Here is a 26,834-nt window from a genome sequence, read left to right as displayed (position 1 = left end):
GGCTGTCACCCCCAGCCCTGCAGAGCCCAGCAGCAGGGTGCAGTGCTGGCTGTCACCCCCAGCCCTGCAGAGCCCAGCAGCAGGGTGCAGTGCTGGCTCTCACCCCCAGCCCTGCAGAGCCCAGCAGCAGGGTGCAGTGCTGGCTGTCACCCCCAGCCCGGCAGGGCTCAGCAGCAGGGTGCAGTGCTGGCTCTCACCCCCAGCCCTGCAGAGCCCAGCAGCAGGGTGCAGTGCTGGCTGTCACCCCCAGCCCTGCAGAGCCCAGCAGCAGGGTGCAGTGCTGGCTCTCACCCCCAGCCCTGCAGAGCTCAGCAGCAGGGTGCAGTGCTGGCTGTCACCCCCAGCCCTGCAGGGCCCAGCAGCAGGGTGCAGTGCTGGCTGTGACCCCCAGCCCTGCAGGGCCCAGCAGCAGGGTGCAGTGCTGGCTGTCACCCCCAGCCCTGCAGGGCCCAGCAGCAGGGTGCAGTGCTGGCTGTCACCCCCAGCCCTGCAGAGCCCAGCAGCAGGGAGCAGTGCTGGCTGTCACCCCCAGCCCTGCAGGGCTCAGCAGCAGGGTGCAGTGCTGGCTCTCACCCCCAGCCCTGCAGGGCTCAGCAGCAGGGTGCAGTGCTGGCTCTCACCCCCAGCCCTGCAGGGCTCAGCAGCAGGGTGCAGTGCTGGCTGTCACCCCCAGCCCTGCAGAGCCCAGCAGCAGGGTGCAGTGCTGGCTGTCACCCCCAGCCCTGCAGAGCCCAGCAGCAGGGAGCAGTGCTGGCTCTCACCCCCAGCCCTGCAGAGCCCAGCAGCAGGGAGCAGTGCTGGCTCTCACCCCCAGCCCTGCAGAGCCCAGCAGCAGGGAGCAGTGCTGGCTCTCACCCCCAGCCCTGCAGGGCTCAGCAGCAGGGTGCAGTGCTGGCTGTCACCCCCAGCCCTGCAGAGCCCAGCAGCAGGGTGCAGTGCTGGCTGTCACCCCCAGCCCTGCAGGGCTCAGCAGCAGGGTGCAGTGCTGGCTGTCACCCCCAGCCCTGCAGAGCCCAGCAGCAGGGTGCAGTGCTGGCTGTCACCCCCAGCCCTGCAGAGCCCAGCAGCAGGGAGCAGTGCTGGCTCTCACCCCCAGCCCTGCAGAGCCCAGCAGCAGGGTGCAGTGCTGGCTGTCACCCCCAGCCCTGCAGGGCTCAGCAGCAGGGTGCAGTGCTGGCTGTCACCCCCAGCCCTGCAGGGCCCAGCAGCAGGGTGCAGTGCTGGCTGTCACCCCCAGCCCTGCAGGGCTCAGCAGCAGGGTGCAGTGCTGGCTGTCACCCCCAGCCCTGCAGGGCTCAGCAGCAGGGTGCAGTGCTGGCTGTCACCCCCAGAGCACCTGGGGATGCCTGGGGCTGTCCCTGCTCACCTGAGCAGCCTCCGTGGAGCACTCTGCCCAGGGGCAGCCTCCTGTGGGGTGCTGCAGGCTGCAGCTTGCTGCTGCTCCAGGAGCTGCTGCTTGATCAGGAGGTCCTCCAGCTGCATCTGCAGCCCAGTGTCCAGCTGAGGCAAGGAAGGGCAGAGGCTGCTCAGCAAAGGTCCCCCCAGGGCAGGGCCCTGTGCCCCAGCCTGCTCTTGCTGAGGGGGTGCTGGAGCCCTCCTGCCTCCCTGCCTGGGACTCCTCCAGCTGAGCCTCACCTCCAGAGCTCCCAGCTGCAGCATCTCCCCCTGGCCAGGCCCTGCTCTGCAGGCTGGCCTGGCCAGACACAGATGGGATGAGCCCAGGGCCCAGCCAGAGCTCCAAGCATCTGCCTGCCCCCAGGCAGTGCCAAAGCAGCTTGGACAGAGGCCCTCCTGGCCAGGAGGGAGCTGGAGCCTCCGGAGCTGGGCACTGAGAGCAGGCTCCCAGGCCAGCTCAGGCTGCTGCTGCCCAGCTCTGGCAGCCAGCACCCAGTGAGGAGCTGAACCAACCCAACCTCCCCAGCTGCAGGACCCCCCCGGGGCAGCCAGGGAGCTGCTGCCCCCACAGGAGGGACACCCGCGGCGGCTGGAGCCCCTGGGGCGCTGCTGGGAGCGGGCAGGGAGCAGCCAAGGCTCGGCAGGGCACCCAGAGGGCTCCTGTGGGGCGAGAGGGGGCACGGAGGGGGGCAGGGTGGCAGATGCCAAGGCTCTCACCACGGTGTCCAAGGCGCCTGTGGGTGGCTCAGTGGCTGCAGCCTCCCCCGGGGCAGCTTCTGCTCCTTCCTCAGTGCCCTCTGCCAGCCTCTCTCTCACCTCCCTGAGGGCCCTCTCATACTTTGTGTTCCCTGAAGGGAGCAAGAGACCAAAGCCCACAGGGCCTTCCCTGCCTGCCCAGCACCTCTGCAGGGCTCCGGCCAGCTCTGCAGCACAGCTGCAGGCCAGAGCCCCCAGGGGACCGGCCGGGAAGCAACCGGGGCTGGGCTGAGAGCCCTGCAGCCCCCGGGCTGCGTGGGGAGGGCCGGGAGCTGGCCATGGGCGGGGATAGGGCAGAGGGGGTGGGGCAGGGGGTGGGGCAGGGGGTGGGGCAGGGGGTGGGGCAGGGGGTGGGGCAGGGGGTGGGGCAGGGGGTGGGGCAGGGGGTGGGGCAGAGCAGCCGGGCAGGCATCACCTCGGATCTTCCTGGGCAGGTCCAAGCAGATCCTGGGAAAGCCTCCCTGCCCCCGCAGGCGGATCACCGCAAGCTCCAGGTGTGCCACCCGGACCTGCAGCGCCGTGCAGAAGCCCCCAGGCTGCCCGGGCACGAAGGAGACCTTCAGCAGCTGCTGCTGGCCGGCGCCGAGGGAGCCCTGAGAGCCACCAGGGGGAGGGAAAGCCCCGGGGGGAGCTCGGCTCAGCCAGGGCCCCGGCGGCAGCTGCGGGCACGGCACAGCCCCGGGGCACTGCCCACGGCCCAGGGGCACTGCCCACGGCCCAGGGGCACTGCCCACAGCTGACCCCCAGGGGCACTGCCCACGGCCCAGGGGCACTGCCCACAGCTGACCCCCAGGGGCACTGCCCACGGCCCAGGGGCACTGCCCACGGCCCAGCCCCAGGGGCACTGCCCACGGCTGACCCCCAGGGGCACTGCCCACAGCTGACCCCCCAGGGGCACTGCCCACGGCTGACCCCCAGGGGCACTGCCCACAGCTGACCCCCCAGGGGCACTGCCCACGGCTGACCCCCCAGGGCACTGCCCACGGCTGACCCCCAGGGGCACTGCCCACGGCCCAGGGGCACTGCCCACAGCTGACCCCCAGGGGCACTGCCCACAGCTGACCCCCCAGGGCACTGCCCACAGCCCCAGGGGCACTGCCCACGGCCCAGGGGCACTGCCCACAGCCCAGCCCCAGGGGCACTGCCCACAGCTGACCCCCCAGGGGCACTGCCCACGGCTGACCCCCCAGGGCACTGCCCACGGCTGACCCCCAGGGGCACTGCCCACGGCCCAGGGGCACTGCCCACAGCTGACCCCCAGGGGCACTGCCCACGGCCCAGGGGCACTGCCCACGGCCCAGCCCCAGGGGCACTGCCCACGGCTGACCCCCAGGGGCACTGCCCACAGCTGACCCCCCAGGGGCACTGCCCACGGCTGACCCCCAGGGGCACTGCCCACAGCTGACCCCCCAGGGGCACTGCCCACGGCTGACCCCCCAGGGCACTGCCCACGGCTGACCCCCAGGGGCACTGCCCACGGCCCAGGGGCACTGCCCACAGCTGACCCCCAGGGGCACTGCCCACAGCTGACCCCCCAGGGCACTGCCCACAGCCCCAGGGGCACTGCCCACGGCCCAGGGGCACTGCCCACAGCCCAGCCCCAGGGGCACTGCCCACAGCCCAGCCCCAGGGGCACTGCCCACGGCCCAGCCCCAGGGGCACTGCCCACAGCTGACCCCCAGGGGCACTGCCCACAGCTGACCCCCAGGGGCACTGCCCACTGCCCTGCACCTCACTGCACCTCACTGCAGCTCTGCTGCACAGCAGTCCCTGCACCTCACTGCACCTCCTCTGCCCCCCTGTGCCCACCCTGGCTGGCACCCCTCGGGGCAGGCAGGAGCAGAGCCCAGGTGAAGGCCTGTGGCAGGAGGGGCTGCTGGGGAGGCCTCCTCCTCTCTGGGGGGCAGAAGGGCTGTGCCAGGCCAGAGCTGGGCTCCCAGCCAGCCCTGGCTGGCAGGGCACAGCTGCAGGCTCCCCCAGCTGCACTGCACAGGGGCTGCAGCTGCAGCTCCCTGCCCTGCCCCAGGCTGCAGGGAGGAGCTGCTCAGGGGGCCAGGGGCTGCCCCTGTGAGCCCTCCCTGCCCAGCTGGCTGCAGGGAGGATGCTGCCAGAGTGGCACCCAGCAGAGCTGTGTCTGCAGCAGCTGGCAGCAAGAGGGCATCAGAGTGCCAGCCCTGGCAGGAGCTGGAAGCCATTTGGCTTCCTCTGCCCCTGGGAGAGAGCAGCTCCAGATCAGAGACCTCCACCCAGGTTGGATCATGGAAGCAGGGAAGGGTTTGGGGTGGAAAGGACCTTGCAAGGTCACCTTGCTGAGGCCCTGCAGGGAGGAGGCAAAGCTGCAGCTGCATCAGGATCACAGAATCAGCCCAGAGCTGGCAGGGCTGGCAGGGACCCCAAGGTTCCAACCCCTGCCCTGGGCAGGGACACCTCACCCCACAGCAGGTTGCTCACAGCCACCTCCAGCCTGGCTGCAAACACCTCCAGGCATCAGCAGGAGGCTTCCACCACCTCCCTGGGCAGCCTGGGCCAGGCTCTCACCACCCTCCTGCCCAACAACTTCTTCCTCACAGCCAATCTCCAGCTCCCCACTTCTCCTTTTGCTCCATCCCCCCCAGTCCTGTCCCTCCCTGGAGCCTGCTGTGCCTGCTGCTCAGCATGGAGGAGCAGAGGGAAGGACCCAGGGGAGCCCTGCAGTGCCCCCCAGCCCCCAGCTGTGGTGTGCTGGAGCCAGGCCAGCTCTGAGCTCTCTCTCCACCCTCCTGGGGAAGAACTTCTTCCTAACCCCCAACCTGAACCTCCCCACTGCCAGCTTTGCCCCCTGGGGTGCTGCAGCCCCAGTGCCCCCCCAGAGCTGCTGCAGAGGGGCAGAGCTGGAGGAGGGAAGGAGCAGGGCAGAGGCTGTTCCAGGCCCTGGCAAAGCAGCTTCCTGCCCAGGCAAGAGGCAGGCAGGAGCCTGCTCCCCCTGCCCGGCTGGAGTCCCCCAGGGAGAGAGGGGAATGGCCTCAAGCTGCCCCCAGGGGAGGCCCAGGTTGAGGCTTGCCAAGGCCTGGCCCAGGCTGCCCAGGGCCCCTGCAGGGGTCTCAGAGCTGGGGGAGGGGGTGCTGGGGGCCATGGCTCAGGGGTGCCCTGGCACTGAGGGGCTGGTCAGGATGATCTGCAAGGTCTCTCCCCCCCAGTGTGCTTCCAGCTCACACCTGGGGGTCTCTCTCCTCTCCTGTTTTCCTCCCCATGTTTCCCCCTCCAACCTCCCCCCTGGCAGCCTGGCACAGGGCCAGGGGCAGCCCCCTGTGCAGCCCCCCACCCCGTTCTCACCGTGCTGGGCACCACCAGGGGCACACCAGGCAGGGGGCTGTGGGCAGGGGCCCTGCTGGGGCTCAGCACCACGAAGGTGAAGGGCAGCTTCCCACTGTTCTGCAGGGTCACCTCTGCCTCCATGGCCACATCACACAGCTGCAGAGAGGACAGAGGAGAGGGCACTGAGACACAGGCCTGGCACTGGGCACCTCCTGCAGCTGCCACTGGGGCAGGAGCAGAGCAGCAGAGGAAGTGCTGGAGGCTCACAGCCACCTCCAGCCTGGCTGCAAACACCTCCAGGGGTGAGGCTGCCACAAGGGCAACCCAGTGCCACCTCCAGGGAGTCCCTCACTGCCCCCCCAGCTGCCCCAGGCAGGGGGAGCAGAGCTGCTCTGCCAGCCAGCACATGGGGTGGGGGCTGTGCCAAGCCCCCCCCCATTGCTCCTGGGCCATCTGTCCCAGCAGCTCCACTCTGCCTCCACACCAAGGGCACAGCAGAGCTGCTGAGGCTGCTCCCAGCTCCAGAGGAGCAAAGAATCCTCTCAGTGCTGCTGGCAAAGGCTTGGTGCTGCTCAAAGCAACAGCCACAGCCTCAGGGGCTGGCTGAGAGCAGCCCTGGAGAAAGGCCTTGGGGGTGCTGGGGCAGGAGAGGCTCAGCAGCAGCCAGCAGGGAGCACTTGCAGCCCAGAGAGCCAAGCAGAGCCTGGGCTGCAGCAGCAGAAGTGTGGCCAGCAGGGCCAGGGAGGGGATTCTGCCTCTCTGCTCCACTCTGCTGAGCCCACAGCTGCAGCTCTGTGCCCAGCTCTGCAGCCTCTGTGCCAGGAAGGCTCTGGAGGGGCTGGAAGCTGTTTTGCTCCATCCCCCCCAGTCCTGTCCCTCCCTGGCACCCTCCAAAGTCCCTCCCCAGCTTTCCTGCAGCCCCCTGCAGCTCCTGGAAGGCCACCAGAAGGTCTCCCTGGAGCCTTCTCCTCTGCAGCCTGCACAACCCCAACTCTCTCAGGCTGTGCTCAGAGCAGAGCAGCTCCAGCCCTCTGCTCCCCCTCCTGGCCCTGCTCTGGACACCTCCCAGCCCCTCCAGAGCCTTCCTGTATAAGGCAATGCTCAAAGGGTGACCCCAGCCTGGCCTTCAGCTCAGCCTGCACCTGGCTGCCAGCCTCCCAGCACTGCAGTCCCAGCCCAGCCCAGGCTCCAGCAGAGGCTGCCAGCCCCCCCCCAGGCAGCACCCTGGCAGGCCAGGGCCACTCACCCTGACCCCAGAGGCATCCCTGCTCCTCACAGAGCCTTGCTTGCAGGTGAGTGCCTCACTCAGAGGTTGTGCCTGCCCCATGGAGCCAGCCCCAGCAGCCTCCCTGGAGCCAGCCCCCAGCAGCCTCCCTGGAGCCAGCCCCCAGCAGCCACCGCCGCAGCCCTGCAGTACCTGCAGCCCCACGTCCAGCTCCCTGGGCTCCAGCAGGTAGCTGATGAGTGAGGCCTCCCCACGGAGGCTGAGCTGGTAGCTGGGGCCTCCCTGCACCCTGCAGAGGGCTGTGGCAGAGGCCACAACGTTGGGGTGGCCAAAGAAGCTGAAGGTGACCTGCTGGCTCTGGCCGGGCTGCAGCACTCCGTGCAGGGGCAGCACATCGAACACCTGCAGGGGGGAGGGCAGAGGGGAGAGGGGGAGGAGAGAGTCAGCAAGGAGGGGAAGGCAGAAGAGCTGCCAAGGCCCTGGGATAAAGTGCAGATGTGGTTGGAGTGGCCTCTGTTTGGTGTCTGCATTGAACCCCAGAGCTGGCAGGGCTGGCAGGGACCCCAGGGCTCAGCCAGCTCCAAGCCCCTGCCATGGGCAGGGACACCTCACCCCACAGCAGGTTGCTCACAGCCACCTCCAGCCTGGCTGCAAACACCTCCAGGCATCAGCAGGAGGCTTCCACCACCTCCCTGGGCAGCCTGGGCCAGGCTATCACCACCCTCCTGGCCAACAACTTCTTCCTCACAGCCAATCTCCAGCTCCCCACTTCTCCTTTTGCTCCATCCCCCCCAGTCCTGTCCCTCCCTGGCACCCTCCGAAGTCCCTCCCCAGCTTTCCTACAGCCCCCTGCAGCTCCTGGAAGGCCACCAGAAGGTCTCCCTGGAGCCTTCTCCTCTCCAGCTGATTGGTGATCTGGATGAGGAGATGGAGTCTATCATCAGCAAGTTTGCAGACAACACCAAGCTGGGGGCAGGAGTCCAGCTCTGGGCTCCCAGCTCAGGAGGGACAGAGAACTCCTGGGCAGAGCCCAGGGCAGGCTGCAGAGCTGCTGAGGGGCCTGGGGCAGCTCTGGGAGCAGCAGAGGCTGAGAGAGCCCTGGGGCTGAGAGCCTGCAGCAGAGCAGCCCCAGAGGGGAGCTGAGCAATGCTCAGCAAGAGCTGAAGGAGCTGTGGGGGGCAGGAGGCTGGGGCCAGGCTCTGCTCAGGGGTGCCCAGGGACAGGCCAAGGGGCAGAGGGCACAGCCTGGCAGCCAGGAGGAGAAAGTTGTTTGGAGTGAGGCTGCTGGAGGCCTGGAGCAGGCTGCCCAGAGAGGTTGTGGAGTCTCCTGGTGTGGAGAGCTTCCAACCCCCTCTGGGCACTGTGCCCCTGGGCACTGTGCTGTGGGTGCCCTGCTGGGACAGGGCCTGGGCTGGGGGATCCCCAGGGGTCCCTTCCCAGCCTGCCCAGGCTGGGTGGGATTCCAGGTGCTCTTGGTGCCCAGTGGAGGTGCATTCCAGAAGCTCTACCTTTGCTTCCAGGCTGTCATCTGCTGGCTCCTGGGCAGGATCCCCTGCTGCTGCCAGCCCTTGGGCTGGCTCCTGGGCACCTCCCTTGCTGGAACAGCTCCCTGCAGAGGCTGAGCACTCTGAGCTGGCTTCCTCCTCCTGTGCTGCTGGGGCTTGGGTGAAGGATGTGGGAGCTGGGAGGCTGCACCTGGAAGAGAACCTCCCTGTGAGCACAACCCCAACTCTCTCAGGCTGTGCTCAGAGCAGAGCAGCTCCAGCCCTCTGCTCAGCCTCCTGGCCCTGCTCTGGACACCTTCCAGCCCCTCCAGAGCCTTCCTGGCACAGAGGCTGCAGAGCTGGGCACAGAGCTGCAGCTGTGGGCTCAGCAGAGTGGAGCAGAGAGGCAGAATCCCCTCCCTGGCCCTGCTGGCTGTGAGCATGCAGAGCAGCACAGGGAGCTGGCAACCCCCCCTGGTGCCAAGGAGCCAGCCAAGGGCTGTGCCAGGCCCTCTGAAGCAGTGCTGCCATCCTGCCAGGTGCTCAGCACCCTCAGCTGCTACCAGCCCAGCAGAGCTGGGTGGCTCAGCCCCAGCTGGCAGGACCTGCAGGCTCAGGTCAGTGCAGGTGGGGCCAGGGTCACTGATCCAGCACTCAGCTACCCCAACACCTACCTGGCTCTGCCAGAGCACAGGGCAAGGGCAGCCTGGCCAAGGAGCAGCCCCTGAGGGGGAGAATCCCCCCCAGGCTCTGTTGCTTCCCCTGCTGTCAGGAGATGTCTGCACTGCCCCACATCAGCCCCACACCTCCCCTCTGAGCCCAGTCTAAGTCACCAGAGGTGCCAGAGGCCTCCAAGCAGAGCTTCAGCTCCACTGCTCCTTCCTGCCCTGCCCCCCTCCCACCAGCTGCCCCTCAGCTTCTCTTCCTGAAGGTGCCACCCATCAGGAAGGGCCAAGGTGAGGACTTCTTGTCCCTTGCCAGGACCCAGCTGTGGATCAGCTTCCCCAGGGCACAGCTCCTCTCCTCCAAGGCCTCCCCACAGCCACAGCTGACTCCCAGCAGGTCATCTGCCCTGGGGCAGGCCCCAGCTCCCCCCAGAGCTGCTGATTGATGCTCTCAGTGCTGTGGGACAGCAGCCCCCCAGTGCCCCAGGCCTGACCCTGCTCCAAGGGCAGGATGGAAAAACCATTTGCTGCTCTAATTAGAGCTGCCCAGAGCAGCCCCTGGGCACTGTGCAGAGGGCAGGCTGGGAGGAGCTGCTGCTCCCAAGATGCTGCCCAGCAAGGTTGCTCTGGGCTGCCTGGGGACCACAGCCCAGCACTGCCTGGCTCTGCTCCCCTGGCTGCTCAGCCCCCAGTGCTCCCCAGCCCAGCCCCCATGGCTGCAGCACAGCCTGCTGGGGCACTGGGAGCCTCTCAGCAGCTGCTGTGTGGCTGAGACCTGCAGGAGAGGAGGTGAAAACTTCTCCAAGGTGATGTCAGCCCCAGGCCACAAAGCTCTGCCAAGGCAGCCTCCCAACCCTGCTTTGCCTCCCAGAGCCAGCAGGAAGTGCTGCAGGAGCCAGCTGCAAGAGGCTGGGCCAGGAGCACAGAGAACCCCAGGAGCCCAGCAGGGTGGGAAGGGACCCCTGGGGATCCCCCAGCCCAGGCCCTGCCCCAGCAGGGCACCCACAGCACAGTGCCCAGGGGCACAGTGCCCAGGGGGGGTTGGCAGCTCTCCACACCAGGAGACTCCACAACCTCTCTGGGCAGCCTGCTCCAGGCCTCCAGCAGCCTCACACCAAACAACTTTCTCCTCCTGGCTGCCAGGCTGTGCCCTCTGCCCCTTGGCCTGGCCCTGGGCACCCCTGAGCAGAGCCTGGCCCCAGCCTCCTGCCCCCCACAGCTCCTTCAGCTCTTGCTGAGCATTGCTCAGCTCCCCTCTGGGGCTGCTCTGCTGCAGGCTCTCAGCCCCAGGGCTCTCTCAGCCTTTGCTGCTCCCAGAGCTGCCCCAGGCCCCTCAGCAGCTCTGCAGCCTGCCCTGGGCTCTGCCCAGCAGTTCCCTGTCCCTCCTGAGCTGGGAGCCCAGAGCTGGAGCTGGGGGCAGTGCCTGTGCAGGCTCTTAGCATTGATCTGGCAAAGCTGGCAGGGAAGGCAGAGAGGTCCCAGCTGGTCCCTGCTTGTCCCAGTGCCCCAGCAGGGCCATGGGCAGGGACACCTCACCCCACAGCAGGTTGCTCACAGCCACCTCCAGCCTGGCTGCAAACACCTCCAGGGCTGAGCAGGAGGCTTCCAGCACCTCCCTGGGCAGCCTGGGCCAGGCTCTCACCACCCTCCTGGGGAGCAACTTCTTCCTCACAGCCAACCTGAGTTTCCCCCCCTGGAGCTGGGTTCCATGCCCAGCAGGGCAGGGTGAAAGGAATTGGTCAGGGCCCAGGGAACCAACCTTGGGCTTGGCACAGCACAAGCAGGCAGCAGCCAGGGGAAGGGCTGAAGGAGAGGGCAGGGGTGGCCCTTACCTGCCCCTGGGTGGCATCAGCCAGCAGTAGTGGACAGGCAGTGGGCTGCAGTTGGTCATCTCCAGGCTCTGCAGAGCTTCAGTGTCGTTCAGGATGCAGCCAAAGTCCACAGCCATGGTCTGGAAGTGCAGGTTGGGGAAGAAGACTTCTCCCTGCACCAGGAGCTGCTCCTCCTGAGGGTGCTCCAGGAACTGGATCCTCAGAGCCTGCTGCACTCTCCAGGAGCTCAAACCCTCCTCATGAGCAGGGTTAAAGCTGATGCAGAGGTGAAGGTCCTGCCCTGCCTCCAGCTTCTGGGGCTGCAAGGAGATGAAGAGCATCCAGCACCCAAGGGCTGCCAGCATGAAACAGAGCCCAGAGCTGCCAGGGCTGGAGGGGACCCCAAGGCTCAGCTGGTGGTCTGCAAGGTCTCTTCCAACCAAACCCAACTCCATGGCTCCATTCCCAAGGCAGAGAGATCTCCTTTCCTCAGCAGCTTGGTCCACACCTGACTGAGCCCAGGCCAGGCTCCTGCTGCCTACTGCAGGAAGGCAACCTCCAGGCTGCTCCCTGCACAGCCAGCAGCAGCCCCAGGGCTGCTCACCTGAGCCGGGAGGGGCTGCAGATCCACATCACAGATGGAGAAGGGCTGCTCCAAGGCCAGGGTGATGCTGAGGGGGAGGGAGCAGATGTTCTTCAAGGACAGAGGCTGGTACTGAGGCCTCAGGACATCACCTGGGCCCTGCAAAAATGGGAGAGGAGTTAGCAACAACCTCCAGAAGCCACAGAGCAACTTCCCCTCCTGCTGTACTGCAAACCCTTCAGCCCCCAGGGAGCACTCAGCTCCCTTTGACTTGCAAATCGCTGCCATCCCTGGTGGGGCAAGAAACAGCCTCACAAAGAGCCCCTCAGGCCTCCCTGGGCAGCCTGAGAGAGCTGGGGTGGTGCAGGCTGGGGAGGAGAAGGCTCCAGGGAGACCTTCTGGTGGCCTCCAGGAGCTGCAGGGGGCTGCAGAAAAGCTGGGGAGGGACTTTGGAGGGGGTGAGGGAGGGCCAGGACTGGGGGGGATGGAGCAAAAGGAGAAGTGGGGAGCTGGAGATTGGCTGTGAGGAAGAAGTTGTTGGGCAGGAGGGTGGTGAGAGCCTGGCCCAGGCTGCCCAGGGAGGTGGTGGAAGCCTCCTGCTGATGCCTGGAGGTGTTTGCAGCCAGGCTGGAGGTGGCTGTGAGCAACCTGCTGTGGGGTGAGGTGTCCCTGCCCAGGGCAGGGGCTGGAGCTGGCTGAGCCTGGGGGTCTCTCCCAGCCCTGCCAGCTCTGGGGGTCTGTGATTCCTGGACATGGGAGAAGCTTTTCCCCCTGCACAGCCTCCAGCTGCAGCCAGGGCTGCAGTGCCAGGGCCTCACCTTCTCCACCCTGAAGGTCACTGCTGTGGAGGACATCTGCAGGGCAGGGGCAATGAACTGGCAGCTGCTGGCCACCTGTGTGACCTGGGTCCTCCTGGCCTCCCTGCCCACCACAGCCTGGCACAGCAGCTGCTCTCTCACCACCTGCAGGGAGAAGCCAGAGCCTGAGGCTGGAGGAGTCCTTCCAAGCTGCCCCAGCCCAAGCTCCCTGCACTCAGCAGGGACAGCTGCAGCCAGAGCTCTCTGCAGAGCTGGATTGCCCTGGAGAGAAGGCTGCAGGCAGGGGCAGCCCCAGTGACCCAAGGCAGGGAGCTGGCAAGACCTCGGCACAGCAGGGCTGGCTGAGAGCCTGGGGCAAGCTGCTCTGGCAACCTTGGCACAGGGCAAGCTGTCAGTGAGCCCTGGGGACAGCTGCCCAGGGGCGTGAGCAGCCCTGACCAGCAGAGCTGCCAGGCTGGGGCCCCCCCCTCTCCCCAGGCACTCGGTGCCAGGCAGGGCCTCTGCCCATCTCTGTCTGCAGAGGGGAAATGCTGCAGCTGCAGGCACTGCCTGCCCTCACAGCAGCTTTGTTTGACTCCCTGCTTTCCCCTGCCCCCCAGGAGTCCTGCCCTCCTGAGGACCTTCCTGCCTCTGCTCCCAAGCTGGGGCACTTCCTTCCTCTGCTCTTCCCCCCTGCCTCACCATGTGGCACCTTGGCACCTGCCACAGCAGCAGCTGCCTCCAGCCCTGCCTGGGTGGCAGCAGGTTGGGCTGCTGGCAGCTGTGGAAACACTAAAGCAGCCCTCAGCAACTGCTGGTGGCCAGCCAGGGAAGAAGCTGAGGCAGCCAGGGGAACTGGTGGCCTTCAACCAGGTTCCTGCTCAGGCTCTCAGGCAAACATTTGCCAGGGGGCTGCAGGAGAGCCAGAGAATGGTTTAGGCTGGAAGGGACCTCTGAGAAGTGTGTCCAGAGCGGGGCCACGAGGAGAAGCAGAGGGCTGCTCCAGCCCCGGCAGCATCGCTGTGGCCTCCCCTGGCCTCTCTCCACAGCTCTGTGTCCTGCTGCTGCTGGGGACCCCAGAGCTGGAGGCAGGGCTGGGGGGGAGGTCCGAGCAGAGCCCAGGGGCAGGATCCCCTCTGCTGCCCGCAGCGGCAGCGATCTGCCGGGGGCAGGCTCAGCCCTCACCTGGGGAGCGCCGCAGCAGCCTTCCAGCAGCAGCTCCGCGCCGCGGCCCGGGCTCGGCTCCATGCCGGGCGGCCGCAGGCGCAAGCCCGGGGGGGCGGCGGCGGCGCCGCGGGAGGCTCTGTCCTCGGTGCTGCCGCCGCGGGCGGGCGGGGATCCCGCGGGCCGGGGGAGCGGCCGGCCGCGGCGGCCCCGGTTGCCGGTCCTGAAGCTGTGGCGGCTCGGAAGCGGGCTGCGGGGGAGCGCGGGGGGCGAGCGGCAGGGCAGCTGCCGGCGCCCGGCCCCGGCCGCCCCGCTGGGGGCTCCCTGCCCCCGCCCCGGCTGCGCCACCGCCGCGGAAGGCTTCCGCCGAGCCCCCAGCCTCGGCGGGAGCCGGAGCTCGGCTGCCCCCGGGCCGAGCGGCGGCCGGCAGCTGCCCCGAGCCGTGCTTGGCATCCTCTGCTGGCATGCAGCGAGGAGGAGCTGCACCGAGAGGCTCTCCTGCTGTCTGCACAGAGCAGCTCCAGCCTGCGGCACTTAATACCTCCGGGAGAAGGTCCAGAGGGGGCCACAGAGACGATCAGGGCTGGGGCCAGCTATGGGACCCCAGCACAGGAGGGACCTGGAGCTGCTGGAGAGGCTCCAGAGGAGGCCACCAAGGTGATCAGAGGGCTGCAGAACCTCTGCCCTGGGGCCAGGCTGGGAGGGTTGGGGCTGTGCAGCCTGCAGCAGAGAAGGCTGCAGGCAGAGCTGAGAGCTGCAGCTGCAGAGCTGCAGGGCAGCTGCAGGCAGGCTGGGGAGGGACTGCTGAGAAGGGGCTGTGGGGATAGGCCCAGGGGCAATGGTTTGGAGCTGGAGCAGGTTAGGTGGTTGGGCACTGGGAAGCACCTTGGAAAACCATTCACAGCTTCCCAGCTGGCACTGGGCTGGCAGGGAGCCCCAAAGGGCATCCTGTCCAAGCCCCTGCAGGCAGCAGGGCCAGCTCCAGCTGCAGCAGGCTGCCCAGGGACACAGCCAGGCTGAGCTGGAAGGGCTGCAGGGATGGAGCCTCCACCACCTCCCTGGGCTGCCTGGGCCAGGGCCTCCCCCCCGGGTGGTGCAGAGCTTCCTGCTGCTGCCAGGCAGCCTGGGGGCACCTACCTGAAGCGAGTGCCCAGGCGGAGCTGCGGCGCCAGGGGCCTGTGGGTGCCGGTGGTGCTGCCCACGCCCAGGGCCTGCACCGGGACGGCACAGCCAGGGCTGTGCTCCACCTGCAGCTGCACCTTGGCCTGGCACAGCCCCGTGTCTGCCAGCCTGGCTACGACAGCCACACAGAGCTCTCCCTCGGGGGGGATCACTCCCTGGCTGGGTTCCACCCTCCAGCAGGAGCCTTTGGCAGCCTGGGGGAGGAGGGAGGGCCCCAGTGAGGCTGGGACAGAGCCCAGGATCACAGGAGGGCAGCCCTGCAGGCTCAACCCCCCCTGCACTGAGCCTCAGCTTGGGGCAGTGCCACCCAGCCCCAGGGGCACCCAGCCCCAGGGGCACCCAGCCCAGCAGAAGCTGATTCCCCCCTCCAGTCTCCCCTGCAGTGAGTGCCAAGGGAAACCTCTTCCTCTCTCCTGCCTGCCTGGCAGCTCTGACTGGGTGCCAGGCATGGGGCAGCTCCCAGGAAGCAATTGTTGGCAGGGAGGCTGGGGAGAGCCTGGCACAGGCTGCCCAGGGAGGCTGTGGCTGCCCCCTGCCTGGAGGTGCTCAGGACCAGGCTGGATGAGGCCTGGAGCAGGCTGGGCTGGGGGGAGGGGTCCCTGCCCGTGGCAGGGGGCTGGAGCTGGATGGTCTCTGAGGTCCCTTCCAGCCCAACCCCATTCTGTGATTCTATGCACAGGCTCCACACATCCAGTGGAGAGGAGAGGGGCAGAGGGCAGCCTGTGCAGGAGGTCACTCCAGGCCACCCCAGGCCACCCCCAAGTGAAGCTGGCCACTAAAGGATTGATCTCAGCTTGCTCAGCTTATTCTCTGCCCTCTCAGAGAGCAAAAAGGAAGCTCAGCAGGAGCAGCAGTTTGCATCCCAGGACCTTCAGCACCAGGGAGCCAGCAGGATGGAGACTCCCTTGGTCCAAGGGCTGCTGGGGCCAAGTTCCTGCTGGGCATATGCCCACTGGGCTCCAGCAGGAACTGTTTCCCCCTGGGCACAGCCAGGCACTGGAGTCAGCTCCCAGGGCCAGCAGGGGAGTCCTGTGCTGGGCCCTCCCCAGCCCCAGCCTCCCAGGCTGCAGCTGAAGCTGCCCCCAGAGCCAGGCTCCTCTGCCCTGTGCTGCTGGCACACATCTTGCTTGCTCTCCCAGGCAGCCAGGTGGAAAAGCTCCACCTGAAAGCCAAGCTGCAGGCTGCTAGGGAGCAGACATCCCCCTTGGAAGCCTTCCCCCTCCCCAGCACTCACCACCTGTGCCCTGAAGGGTGCAGGGATTGGGCTCTGATTGCAGAGCTGCAGGCTCCTGGAGGCCTCCTGCAGAACTTGGATGCTGCCAAAGTGGATCCTGCTGGGATGCACAGAGACAACTGGGCCCTCTCCACGGCTCACCAAGTGGATCTCCTGCTCCAGGCAGGAAGAGAGAAGAGAGGAAGAGAGGAAATGAAGGGAAAGGCACCCAAAAACACAGCAGGGAAAGCTGGGGCAGCCCTCAGGCTGCTCCTGGGCAGGGCATGAGTGGGGCTGGTGCAGCCTCCAGTGTGTTAAGCTTGGAGCAGGAGGCCTGGGAAGAAGTGTGGGGGCTGAAGGACCCCACCTGAGAGTTCCTGTGGCCAGGGGGTCAGAAACCAGGCTGCCCCCAGCCTGCTTGCCCCACCAGCAGCTCTCCTTTGCCCTGTGCCTGCCCCCAGCCCTGCTGCCTGCTCAGGCTTGCCCCAGAACACCCTCCCTGGCTCCTGCTTCTGGGCACTCCCCAGAGCCACCCCTTGAGAAGCAGCCCAGGCTGGCCCTGAGCTGGGCAGCTCTGGTCCATGCTCTGGGCTGATCCTGCTGCTCCAGGAGGAGCAGGAATCCATTCTTTATCCCAGCATCCCAGCAGCATTTTCAGCTCTGGACCATGCTGGGGAGAGCCTGGCACAGGCTGCCCAGGGAGGCTGTGGCTGCCCCCTGCCTGGAGGTGCTCAGGACCAGGCTGGATGAGGCCTGGAGCAGCCTGGGCTGGGGGGAGGGGTCCCTGCCTATGGCAGGGGGCTGGAGCTGGATGGTCTCTGAGGTCCCTTCCAGCCCAACCCCTTCCCTGAGTCTCTGCACCTCTTCTCCCTTGACTCCTGCTGGGAATCTCCTGGGATGACCAAACTGCAGTGGGAGCTTTGCTCTCCAGCCTGAGGCAGAGCTGGAGGAGAAGCTAAGCATGGAGCAGCTCCACAGAGAAGGACCTGGGGGTCCTGGGGGGCAGTGAGCTCCCCAGGAGCCAGCAAGGTGCCCTGGTGGCCAAGGAGGCCACTGGGGCCCTGGGCTGCCTTCAGGAGAGTGTGGCCAGCAGCAGCCTTCAGCTGCAAAGGCCTCATGCATGCCAGCAGCTGCAGGAGGACTCTGCTCCTCCAGGCTCCTGCCTCTGGCCTTGCTCTTGCTTTGTCTGCTCAGCAGGCAGCCAGGAGGCAGAGCAGGGCTGGAGGGAGGGTCAGAGAATCATGGAATGGTCAGGGCTGGAGGGGAGCTCAAGGCTCAGCCAGCTCCAAGCTGGTTCCAATCACAGACCCCCAGATCTGGCAGGGCTGGGAGAGACCCCCAGGCTCAGCCAGCTCCAAGCCCCTGCCATGGGCAGGGACACCTCACCCCACAGCAGGTTGCTCACAGCCACCTCCAGCCTGGCTGCAAACACCTCCAGGGCTGAGCAGGAGGCTTCCACCACCTCCCTGGGCAGCCTGGGCCAGGCTCTCACCACCCTCCTGGCCAACAACCTCTTCCTCACAGCCAATCTCCAGCTCCCCACTCCTGGTTTTGCTCCATCCCCCACAGTGAATCTGTGACCTCTCTGCCACACCTCACAGTGCTCAGGGCTGCCCCTGGGGCTGGCCTGGGAGCTTGAGAGGCATCCAAGGCATTTAGCAGCATCCTTTGCCTTCCTGTTAATGAAAGATTAACTCCCTGGCAGTGCTTCCCCAAATGTCAGCCTTGCTTCCTGGGGGGGGCCCAGGAATCCTTCTGCCATCCTCCCCTCTGCTCTGGGAGCTGCCAAGACCTTTAAGCCAGCTGCTTCCCAACTTAATGAGGTTGGAAATGAAAGTTTCAGCAGGGGAAATGTGCTGCTGGCTGCAGCTCAGGGCACAGCACTGCTGCCTGTGAGCCTGCCTGAATGCCAGCAGCTTTCAGGAGCAGCCCAGCATGGGGAGGGCTGGAAGGGACCTCTGGAGGTCACCCAATCCAAGTCCCCTGCCAGAGCAGCAGCACCCAGGGCAGGGCACCCAGGAACACAGCCAGGGGGGGTTGGAAGCTCCCTCAGAGGACTCCACAACCTCTCTGGGCAGCCTGCTCCAGGCTCCAGCAGCCTCACACCAAACAACTTTCTCCTGCTCAGCTGCAGTCTCCTGGGTGCCAGTTTGTGCCCTCTGCCCCTTGGCCTTGACCTGGGCACCACTGAGTGGAGCCTGGCCCCAGCCTCCTGCCCCCCAGCCCTCAGCTCTTGAGAGGCATTGATCAGATCCCTCTCAGCCTTCTCCTCTCCAGGCTGCACACCCCCAGGGCTCTCAGCCTCTCCTCCTCACACAGATGTTCCAATCCCTTTATCATCCTCTTAGCCTCTCTTGGACCCTCTCCAGTAGTTCCCTTTCCCCCTCCCTCCTCTGGGGAGCCCAGGGCTGGCCACAACTCTCCAGATGTGGTCTGAGCAGGGCAGATGTGGTCTGAGCAGGGCAGATGTGGTCTGAGCAGGGCAGAGCAGATGCTTCAGTAGGGATCAGCAAAACACTTCCCTCACTGTAGGAACCCCTGAGCCCTTGTGGGCTCCAGCAGCTCCAGGCCTTGGCTCCCCTGCCAAGAGGACAGCCCTTCCCCTTCTCCCTTCCCCCTGGGCCATGGATCCCTTCTTTCCCTTGTCCACAGCAGCCCTGGGCTCCAGTTCCCTCTGTCTGCAGTGGCACAGAGCAGGCCTCTGCCCCCAGCACTCACCAGGGGCGACTCTGGGCACCCAAACACCATCAGGTGGGCCACAGTGTCCTGCTCCCCTGGCACCTGGGCTGCCAGGCTCAGGGGCACCTCCACAGAGCTGTGAGCTTGAATAATGCCACAGGGCACAGGGCTGGAGTAGAGCACAGCAGCATCCTCCTGGGGTGCCTGGAAAGGGCAGAAACAGGGAATGGGATGGGTGGGAAGGGAGCTGCCCCAGCTTGGGGCAGTGCCAACCAGCCCCAGGGGCACCCAGCCCAGCAGAAGCTGATTCCCCCTCCAGTCTCCCCTGCAGTGAGTACCAAGGGAAGCCTCTTCCTCTCTCCTGCCTTCCTGGCAGCTCTGCCTGGCTTTGGATCAGGGCTCAAGGGCCACAGGGAGCCAGGACAGCTCCAACCCCTCTGCAGCAGCCTCTTGCCTGGGGGATGCTGCTGAGAGCATCAAGGGTCACTCAGAGGCACAGACAGCATCAGCTTGGAAGGGACCCTACAGGATCATCCACTGCAACCCCCTGCAGGCAGCAGGGACATCCCCAGCCACAGCCACACACAGCCCCAGCTGCACTGCTGCCAGCCATGGGCAGCTCCCAGCTCCCTGGGCAGCCTGGGCCAGGCTCTCCCCACCCTCAGGGTCCAACATTTCTCCTTCTCTCCACTCTCCATCTCCCTCTTGCAGCTCAAACCATCCCCCCTTGGCCTGGCACAAGTGGCCCTGCTCCAGACTCTGTCCCCAGCTCTCTGAGAGGCTCCCTGAGCACTGCAAGGCCACCAGAAGGTCTCCCTGGAGCCTTCTGCAGGCTGCCCAAGCCCAGCTCTCTCAGCCTGGCCTCACAACAGAGCCCTTCCAGCCCTGCTGTGGCCTCCTCCTGCCCTGCTCCCCCAGGTCCCTGTCTGTGCTGAGGGCTCCAGAGCTGCCCCAGCACTGCAGGGAGGTCTCAGCAGAGCACAGCAGAGAGGCAGAATCCCCTCCCTGCCCCTGCTGCCCACCCTGCTGGGGCTCAGCCCAGGGCATGGCTGGGGCTGGGCTGGCAGCACTTGGTTCCAGCTCATTTCCAGCTCTGCACCCCCAAGTCCTTCCCCTCAGGGCTGCTTTCCAGCCAGGAACCAAACTTGACAGCAGTGACCTCTGAGAAAGGTTTCAGCTCCTCCACAGCAGCAACTCACGCTCAGGCTTTTGCATCTCTCAGAGGAAGCTGAGAGGCCCAAAGCAAGAAGCAAGCCTTGGATGGCCTGCAGCAGCTGCAGCAGCCACAAGCTGCCACTCCTGGGCTGGCAGAGCAGCTTTGCACAGCCCTCTGAGCTCTCCTGCATGGCAGCAGCCAAAGCCCAGGGCAGAAACTGCTGCCTGGGGTTGACATTCAGGAAGGTTTCCATCCACCTGCTGCCTGAGGTCGGGTTCCTGCTCCTCAGCAAACCTTGAGCTGCCACTGGACACCACCCAAGGCCTCATGCAAAGCCCTTTTGTCCCAGGCAGAGCCCTGGCTGGCAGCTGAGGGCAGGGGGTACCTGAGGCAGCAGCCCATAGCAGCCGGGCAGGTCGCTGTCGTTCACCAGGGTCAGCAGGCGCCGGGCAGGGAGCTGCAGGTAGCAGCGGCCAAAGGGCACCACAGGGCTGGGCACAGAGAGAGCAGGCACCACACACCTGGGCACAGGGATGGCCAAAGGCAATGGAGACACTGGCAGAGCACAGGGCAGCCCTGCTCCTCACCTGCCATGGCAGGGAGCAGGCTCACAGCTCCAGGCTGTGAGGGGTTGGAAGGGACCTCTGGAGAGCTCCCAGTGCCAGCCCCCTGCCAGAGCAGGAGCACAGCACCCAGCCCAGGGGGCACAGGAACACATCCAGACAGGGCTGGGAAGGCTCCAGAGCAGGAGACTCCACAACCTCTCTGGGCAGCCTGCTCCAGGAGGCTGAGGGAGACCTCCTTGCTCTCTGCAGCTCCCTGGGAGGAGGCTGCACTGAGGTTGGGCTCTGCTCCCCAGGAGCAAGCAACAAGACAAGAGGAAATGGCCTCAGGCTGCCCCAGGGCAGGTTTAGGTTGGCCATGAGGAACAATTCCTTCCCCACAAGGGTTGTGCAGGCCTGGCCCAGGCTGCCCAGGCACTGGTGGTGAGCTCTGAGATTCTATCAGGGGAGCTGAGGAGCTGCAAGGAGGGGGCTGGTACCTGGCTGTGAGGGGCAGTGAGAACAGCTCCTGGCCCACACCATCCACGTCCAGCACCAGAGCCAGCTCGTAGGGGCCCACAGTGTTGGAGCACAGAGTGACCTGGGGGGAGAGCAAAGCACTTCAGCACTGCCCTCCCCACCTCATGTGTGGGGAGCACAGGGAGGCCTTGGCCACAGCTCTGCTGCTGCTCCAGGGGCAGGGCACAGGCTGGGGGAAGCACCAAAGGGCTTCTGGCAGCAGCGGCTTTGGGACACCCCTTGGACAGCTCCAGGACCTGTGGGAGGTGAATGCAGGCAGCAGCAGGGCAGGAGGGGACTGCAGGCAGCAGGGCAGGAGGGGGCTGGAGGGGAGGAACAAGACCAGGGGGAGCAGTCAGCTGCTTCATGCTCTTTGGGGCTGACCCCTGCTGCCCTCACAGCATTCATCCCCAAGCAAAGCATCACTCCAAGCAGCTGGCACCAGCTGAGGAGCTGCCTTCTGTCCTTCAGCCTGTGGGGCACAAGCTGCAGCTTCTGGCTGCAGCAGCAAAGGGAAGCTCCTCCAAGAACCCCCAGAGCACCCCAGCCAACAGTTGCCCAGCTTTGGATCTCCTTCAGAAGGGCTGCCCAGGCCTGGCCCAGGCTGCCCAGGGCAGTGGGGGAGTCTCCATCCCCAGAGGGGCCTCAGAGGCCTGGGGCTGTGGTGCTGAGGGCCATGGGTGGTGGTGCCCTGGCAGCACCGGGGTCAGGCTGGGGTTGGATGATCTCAAAGGTGCTCCAGAGCCATGCAGATGTGGTGCTGAGGGCCATGGGTGGTGGTGCCCTGGCAGCACCGGGGTCAGGCTGGGGCTGGATGATCTCAAAGGTGCTCCAGAGCCATGCAGATGTGGTGCTGAGGGCCATGGCCCCTCCAGGCCAGCAGCACCGAAGGCCTCCCACAAGAGCAGGGAAGCTTCAGCCCCAGCCGCTGCAGCCCCTCTGCCCCACTGCTCCCTACCTGGATGTCCTGGGAGCTCAGGGGCCGGATGGTGCCTCTGCAAGGGCTGATGCTGAACTCCCTGAGGCGCCCCTGGGCTCTCCTCCCCCAGGCTGGGTGGCTGTGCTCCAGCAGCAGGGCGGCGCTGGGCACGCTGGGCTCGGCTGCGCCGTCCCCGGGCACGCGCAGGGCGAAGGCCATGGGCACCGGGGAGGAGTTGGTGAGGCGACAGGAGAGGCTGCGAGGGAAGCCTAGGGGAGAGCACACAGCCAAGGACAGCCCTGGGCAGGTTGCAGAGCTCAGCCCAAGCCAAGCTCCAACAAGGCCAAGGGCAAGGTCCTGCAGCTGGCTCAGGGCAATGCCAAGCACAGAGCCAGGCTGGGGCAGAAGTGGCTGAGAGCAGCCTGCAGGAGAAGGCCTTCGGGGTGCCAGGTGGCTCTCACCACCCTCCTGGCCAACAACTTCTTCCTCACAGCCAATCTCCAGCTCCCCACTTCTCCTTTTGCTCCATCCCCCCCAGTCCTGGCCCTCCCTGACCCCCTCCAAAGTCCCTCCCCAGCTTTCCTGCAGCCCCCTGCAGCTCCTGGAAGGCCACCAGAAGGTCTCCCTGGAGCCTTCTCCTCTCCAGCCTGCACAGGCTGCAGCTCAGCAAAGCTCAGCAGCTCTCTTAGGAAGTCCAGCGGAGGGATCCTGGCCAGGCTGACCTTCAGTCCACCCAGACCTGGTTTCCCAAGGTCACTTGAGAGCACCTCAGCAAAAAGCCTTCCTGAGACTCAGCAGAAGGACCACAGCCTGCTCACGGTGCTGCCAGCAGAGCTGTGCTCCTGCTGGGCAAGGAGAAGCAGCCCAGCACTGAGGGTGGTGAGAGCCTGGCCCAGGCTGCCCAGGGAGGTGGTGGAAGCCTCCTGCTCAGCCCTGGAGGTGTTTGCAGCCAGGCTGGAGGTGGCTGTGAGCAACCTGCTGTGGGGTGAGGTGTCCCTGCCCATGGCAGGGGCTTGGAGCTGGCTGAGCCTTGGGCTCCCTTCCAGCCCTGCCAGCTCTGGGGTTCTGTGACTCAGGACACCACTGCCTGCTGCAGAGCTGTTCCTTGGCCACATTACCTGGCAGGTGTTAAGGAGAGGCCCCCACAGCACCCATGAGCATCTCACAGCACAGCTCAGGTGGGGAAATGCTCTCCAAGCCTGGCCACAGCTACATTTAGCCCCAGCAGCTCTGGGCTGCTCCATGGCTTCAGCTCTCTGCTCCTGCAATCCATCCCCTGGGCCCTCCTGGCACTTCCACAGCCACCCTGCTGCCAAGGGCTGGGAGCCTGGGGCTGAACAGGCTCTGAGGGACACCAGGAGGCACTGAGGTTCCAGTCATGGAGCCATGGAATCATAGACTGGCTTGGGCTGGAAGGGAGCTCCAAAGCTCCTCCAGTCCAACCCCCTGCACCCAGCAGGGACCTCCCCAGCTGGGGCAGGCTGCCCACAGCCCTCCCCAGCCTCACCTGGAATGTCTCCAGGGTTGGGATCCCAACCACCTCCCTGGGCAGCCTGTGCCAGTGTTCCACCAGCCTCCTCACATCCAGTCTCAATCTGCCCTGCTCCAGTCTGAAGCCATTGCCCCTGGGCCTGGCCCTGCAGGCCTTGGGGAACAGTCTCTCTCCATCCCTCCTGTAGCTCCCTCCAGGACCTGCTCTGAGGTCCCCCTGGAGCCTATTCCTTTGGTCCTCTTTGGTCTCAGGATGGCAGGACACTGCCCAGCAGCCTGCAGCCCTGCTTGGACACCCTGCAGGCTGCTCTGGGGGCCAGCAGTGCTGGGGGCTCTGAGGCTGTGCCCCAGGGCCAGGCCACACTCACCGAAGGAGACCTCCCCGAAGTGCAGGCCAGGGACATCGAAGTGAAACGTGGGGGCAGTGACACAGCCCCTGTGGGGACAGAGCAGAGGAGGGGTTGGCTTGGCTGCAGAGCACTGCAGCTGTCACTGCTTGCTGGCATGGAGCACAGTTGGTCTCAAACCACAGCAGGCTTCATAGAATTGTGAGGGCTGGCAGAGACCCCAGGGCTCAGCCAGCTCCAAGCCCCCTGCCATGGGCAGGGACACCTCACCCCACAGCAGGTTGCTCACAGCCACCTCCAGCCTGGCTGCAAACACCTCCAGGGCTGAGCAGGAGGCTTCCACCACCTCCCTGGGCAACCTGTTCCAACCCCCCTGCCATGGTTCAACCAACCTCTCACCCAGGGCAGCCATGGGGACTCTCAGCCACTGCAGCCCAAGGCTACTGCTCCACCCTTGGAGCTGAGGCAGCTCCTGAGCTAGGGCAGGCAGCAAATCCCTGCTGGCAGTGAAGTTCCCCTCCCCAAGGACCTCCCAGCACCAGCCTGAACCTCTGGAGCCCCAGCAGCTTCCTCTGGCTGGGGAAGAGGCAGCAGCTGTGTGCTGCCCAGAGGTGCTGGAGAGCAGCCCTGGCTGTGGGGCACCCTGGGAAAGGGCCAAGGGACGACCCCCAGGCCCTGCTGAGCAGCCCACTGTGTGCTCAAGGCAGCCCTCAGGGCATGCCCAGAAGGCTGAGGCCAGAAGCCAGCCCAGAGCTCAGTGCCCCAGTGGCAGCTGGCAGGAGACTCAGGGCAGGGAAAAGCAGTGGGGTGGCAAGGGCTGTGCTGGCCAGCAGCAGCTGGCAGGGGAGAGCAAGGACCTGCAGAGCAGGAAGGGTGGCACAAGGTGGGAGAGGAACCACTTGAACTCTCCAGTGTCCCCCCAGGCTGCTTGCCCCTGGGAGCCTCTGTGGAAGACTAAATCCAGTGCTCAAAACCTCCTGGAGCTCAGCTTGGCCTTGGCCAAGGCACTGGGAAAGAAGCAGCTTGAGCTGTGGGGCTGGAGAAGGAGAGAGAGGAGGGCTGGAGAATGATCCCTGGGGAAGGCAGCACAGGAATCCCAGGATCCCAGCATGGGGAGGGCTGGGAGGGACCCCTGGGGATCCCTCAGCCCAGGCCCTGCCCCAGCAGGGCACCCACAGCACAGTGCCCAGGGGCACAGTGCCCAGGGGGGGTTGGAAGCTCTCCACACCAGGAGACTCCACAACCTCTCTGGGCAGCCTGCTCCAGGCCTCCAGCAGCCTCACACCAAACAACTTTCTCCTCCTGGCTGCCAGGCTGTGCCCTCTGCCCCTTGGCCTGGCCCTGGGCACCCCTGAGCAGAGCCTGGCCCCAGCCTCCTGCCCCCCAGCCCTCAGCTATTGACAGGCATTGCTCAGATCCCTCTCAGCCTTCTCCTCTGCACACTGAACTCCCCCAGGGCTCTCAGCCTCTCCTCCCAGCAGGGCTGCTCCAGCCCCACCACCATGGCTGTGGCTCTGGGAGCAGCCTGCCCTTGCTCAAGGAGCTGCAGCACCAACCCCATGAGCAGGCTGGGGGTGAGGGGGACAGAGGAGAGGAACCTCTGGCTGTGAGAGGTTCCCTCTTGCTTTCCTCAGCCAGGAGCACTTCCCCTCCTCACACAGCAGCAGAATCTCTTCCCCACAGGGCTCAGCAGATCCTGCCCAAGCACTCTCCTCCTGCCCAGCAGCGACCTTGGTGTCCTCCTCCACCCAACCCTCTGGCTGGAGCCTCTCCTGCTCTCCTCCCATGATCCAGCAGCCCAGGGCAAGGCACAGCCCAGCTCCAAAGCTCTGGAGCACCCCACAGCCTCTGAAGCACAGCCCCACAGAAGGGTTTGGGTTGGAGGAGACCTCTGAGATCCTCCAGTCCAACCTCCAACCCAAGCCCACCCTGGCCACCAGACCCCAAGTGCCATGGCCACAGGGCTCTGGGACACCTCCAGCCATGGGGACTCCACCACCTCCCTGGGCAGCCTCTGCCAGGCCCTGACCCCTCTGGCACCAAACACATTTTGCCTCCTCTCCAGCCTCAGCCTCCCCTGGCACAGCTCCAGGCCAGGTCCTCTCCTTCCATCCCCTGAGCCTGGGGAGCAGAGCCCAGCCCCAACCTCCCTGCAGCCTCCTCTCAGGGAGCTGCAGAGAGCAAGGAGGTCTCCCTCAGCCTCCTCTGCTCCAGGCTGAACCCCCCCAGGGCCCTGAAGGGATGAAGCAGCTTCTGTGTGAGGCCTGAAGAGAGTTCCTCAGCCCAGGAATCAGGTGGGGGGTGGGAGGGAGAGGTTTGTAAAGCACAACTGGCCTGGGAAAGGTGAATGAGGACAAATCTGTCTCCCTGGCAGAAAAAGAGGAAGGCAGAGGCTGCTCAGAGAGCTTTGAGATGCTCCATGCCTGGAACCCTTCCAGCTGAGGTCGTTTGGGGCTCTGAGCATCCTCAGGAATGCAGGAGGAGGGGGAGGGGGAGTTGGACCCAAAGCATTCTGTGGTTCCAGGCTGTCCCCTCCCAGACACTGACACTTCATCTGCTGCTGGGGAAGAGGAGGCTCAGGGGAGACCTCCTTGCTCTCTACAGCTCCCTGAAGGGAGCTTGCAGCCAGGTGGGGGTTGGGCTCTTCTGCCAGGCACCCAGCACCAGAACAAGAGGACACAGCCTCAAGCTGTGCCAGGGGAGGTTTGGGCTACAGGTGAGGAAGAAATTCTTCCCAGCAAGAGAGACTGGCCCTGGGGATGTGCTGCCCAGGGGGGTGGTGGAGTCCCCAGCCCTGGGGGTGCTCAGCAAGAGCCTGGCTGAGGCTCTCAGGGCCATGGCTGGGTGGGTTGGGTGGTGCTGGGTGCTGGGTTGGGCTGGGTGAGCTCTGGGCTCTCTCCCAGCCTGCTTCATTCTGCAGGACCTTTTCTTCTCCACTTCACCAGAGAAGGAGGTGGGTGGGAGGTGGTCCCCTAGGGCCAGCTACAGAGGTGCCCCCAGGCTCCCTTAACCCTCCTCACCTGATGGTCAGGGTCACAGGCTCAGGAGATCCTTCCACATGGAACCTGAACTCCTCTGTGAAGTGGCCCAGGCTGGGGGAGCTGAAGGAGATCTGGATGACTTGGACCCCCCCTGGCAGCAGGAGGCCCTGCCAGGGCAGGAAGGTGAAGCAGGAGCCCAGAGCTGTGGCTGGAGGCACCAAGCTGAAGGAAGCCTCAATGGGTCCTCTGTTGAGCAGGATGGCCTGGAAGTGGAAACCACATGAGGAGGAACCTTCCCTCCTTGCAGAAGGAGGATTGGAGTCCTAATTTAACACCACACGTCTGGAAAAGGCAGAAGATGCTGCTGCTGCCTCCTCCTGCTGCTGCCTCTCCTCCTCCTGCTGCCTCTCCTCCTGCTGCTGCCTCTCCTCCTGCTGCTGCCTCTCCTCCTGCTGCTGCCTCTCCTCCTGCTGCTGCTGCCTCTCCTCCTGCTGCTGCTGCAGCCTCCTCCTGCCACCTCCTGCTGCTGCTGCCTCCTCCTGCTGCTGCTGCAGCCTCCTCCTGCTGCCTCCTCCTGCTGCTGCCTCCTCCTGCTGCTGCTGCAGCCTCCTCCTGCTGCCTCCTCCTGCTG

General features: G+C 65.8%; 1 protein-coding gene across 1 annotated transcript in view; it reads right to left on the bottom strand.

Annotated features, from left to right (window-relative positions):
• Window positions 1-26,834, bottom strand: part of HYDIN (HYDIN axonemal central pair apparatus protein) — a 125,265-nt gene that overhangs the window by 62,656 nt on the left and 35,775 nt on the right. The window contains exons 11-28 of the mRNA XM_054170294.1: window positions 26,243-26,466; window positions 23,244-23,311; window positions 21,424-21,653; window positions 20,447-20,547; window positions 19,790-19,925; window positions 18,288-18,452; window positions 15,591-15,743; window positions 14,312-14,550; window positions 13,196-13,679; window positions 12,032-12,169; window positions 11,235-11,372; window positions 10,652-10,950; window positions 8,179-8,365; window positions 6,863-7,072; window positions 5,464-5,601; window positions 2,567-2,744; window positions 2,113-2,243; window positions 1,367-1,500 (exon numbers count right to left, since the gene is read on the bottom strand). Coding sequence (XP_054026269.1) covers window positions 1,367-1,500; window positions 2,113-2,243; window positions 2,567-2,744; window positions 5,464-5,601; window positions 6,863-7,072; window positions 8,179-8,365; window positions 10,652-10,950; window positions 11,235-11,372; window positions 12,032-12,169; window positions 13,196-13,679; window positions 14,312-14,550; window positions 15,591-15,743; window positions 18,288-18,452; window positions 19,790-19,925; window positions 20,447-20,547; window positions 21,424-21,653; window positions 23,244-23,311; window positions 26,243-26,466 — 3,353 coding nt within the window. The remainder of the gene's footprint in view (window positions 1-1,366; window positions 1,501-2,112; window positions 2,244-2,566; window positions 2,745-5,463; window positions 5,602-6,862; window positions 7,073-8,178; window positions 8,366-10,651; window positions 10,951-11,234; window positions 11,373-12,031; window positions 12,170-13,195; window positions 13,680-14,311; window positions 14,551-15,590; window positions 15,744-18,287; window positions 18,453-19,789; window positions 19,926-20,446; window positions 20,548-21,423; window positions 21,654-23,243; window positions 23,312-26,242; window positions 26,467-26,834) is intronic.

The sequence above is a fragment of the Dryobates pubescens genome, chromosome 19 (assembly GCF_014839835.1).
Source record: "Dryobates pubescens isolate bDryPub1 chromosome 19, bDryPub1.pri, whole genome shotgun sequence".
NCBI classification, from domain to species: Eukaryota; Metazoa; Chordata; class Aves; order Piciformes; family Picidae; genus Dryobates; species Dryobates pubescens.
This window is presented reverse-complemented; position numbering and strand designations above follow the sequence as displayed.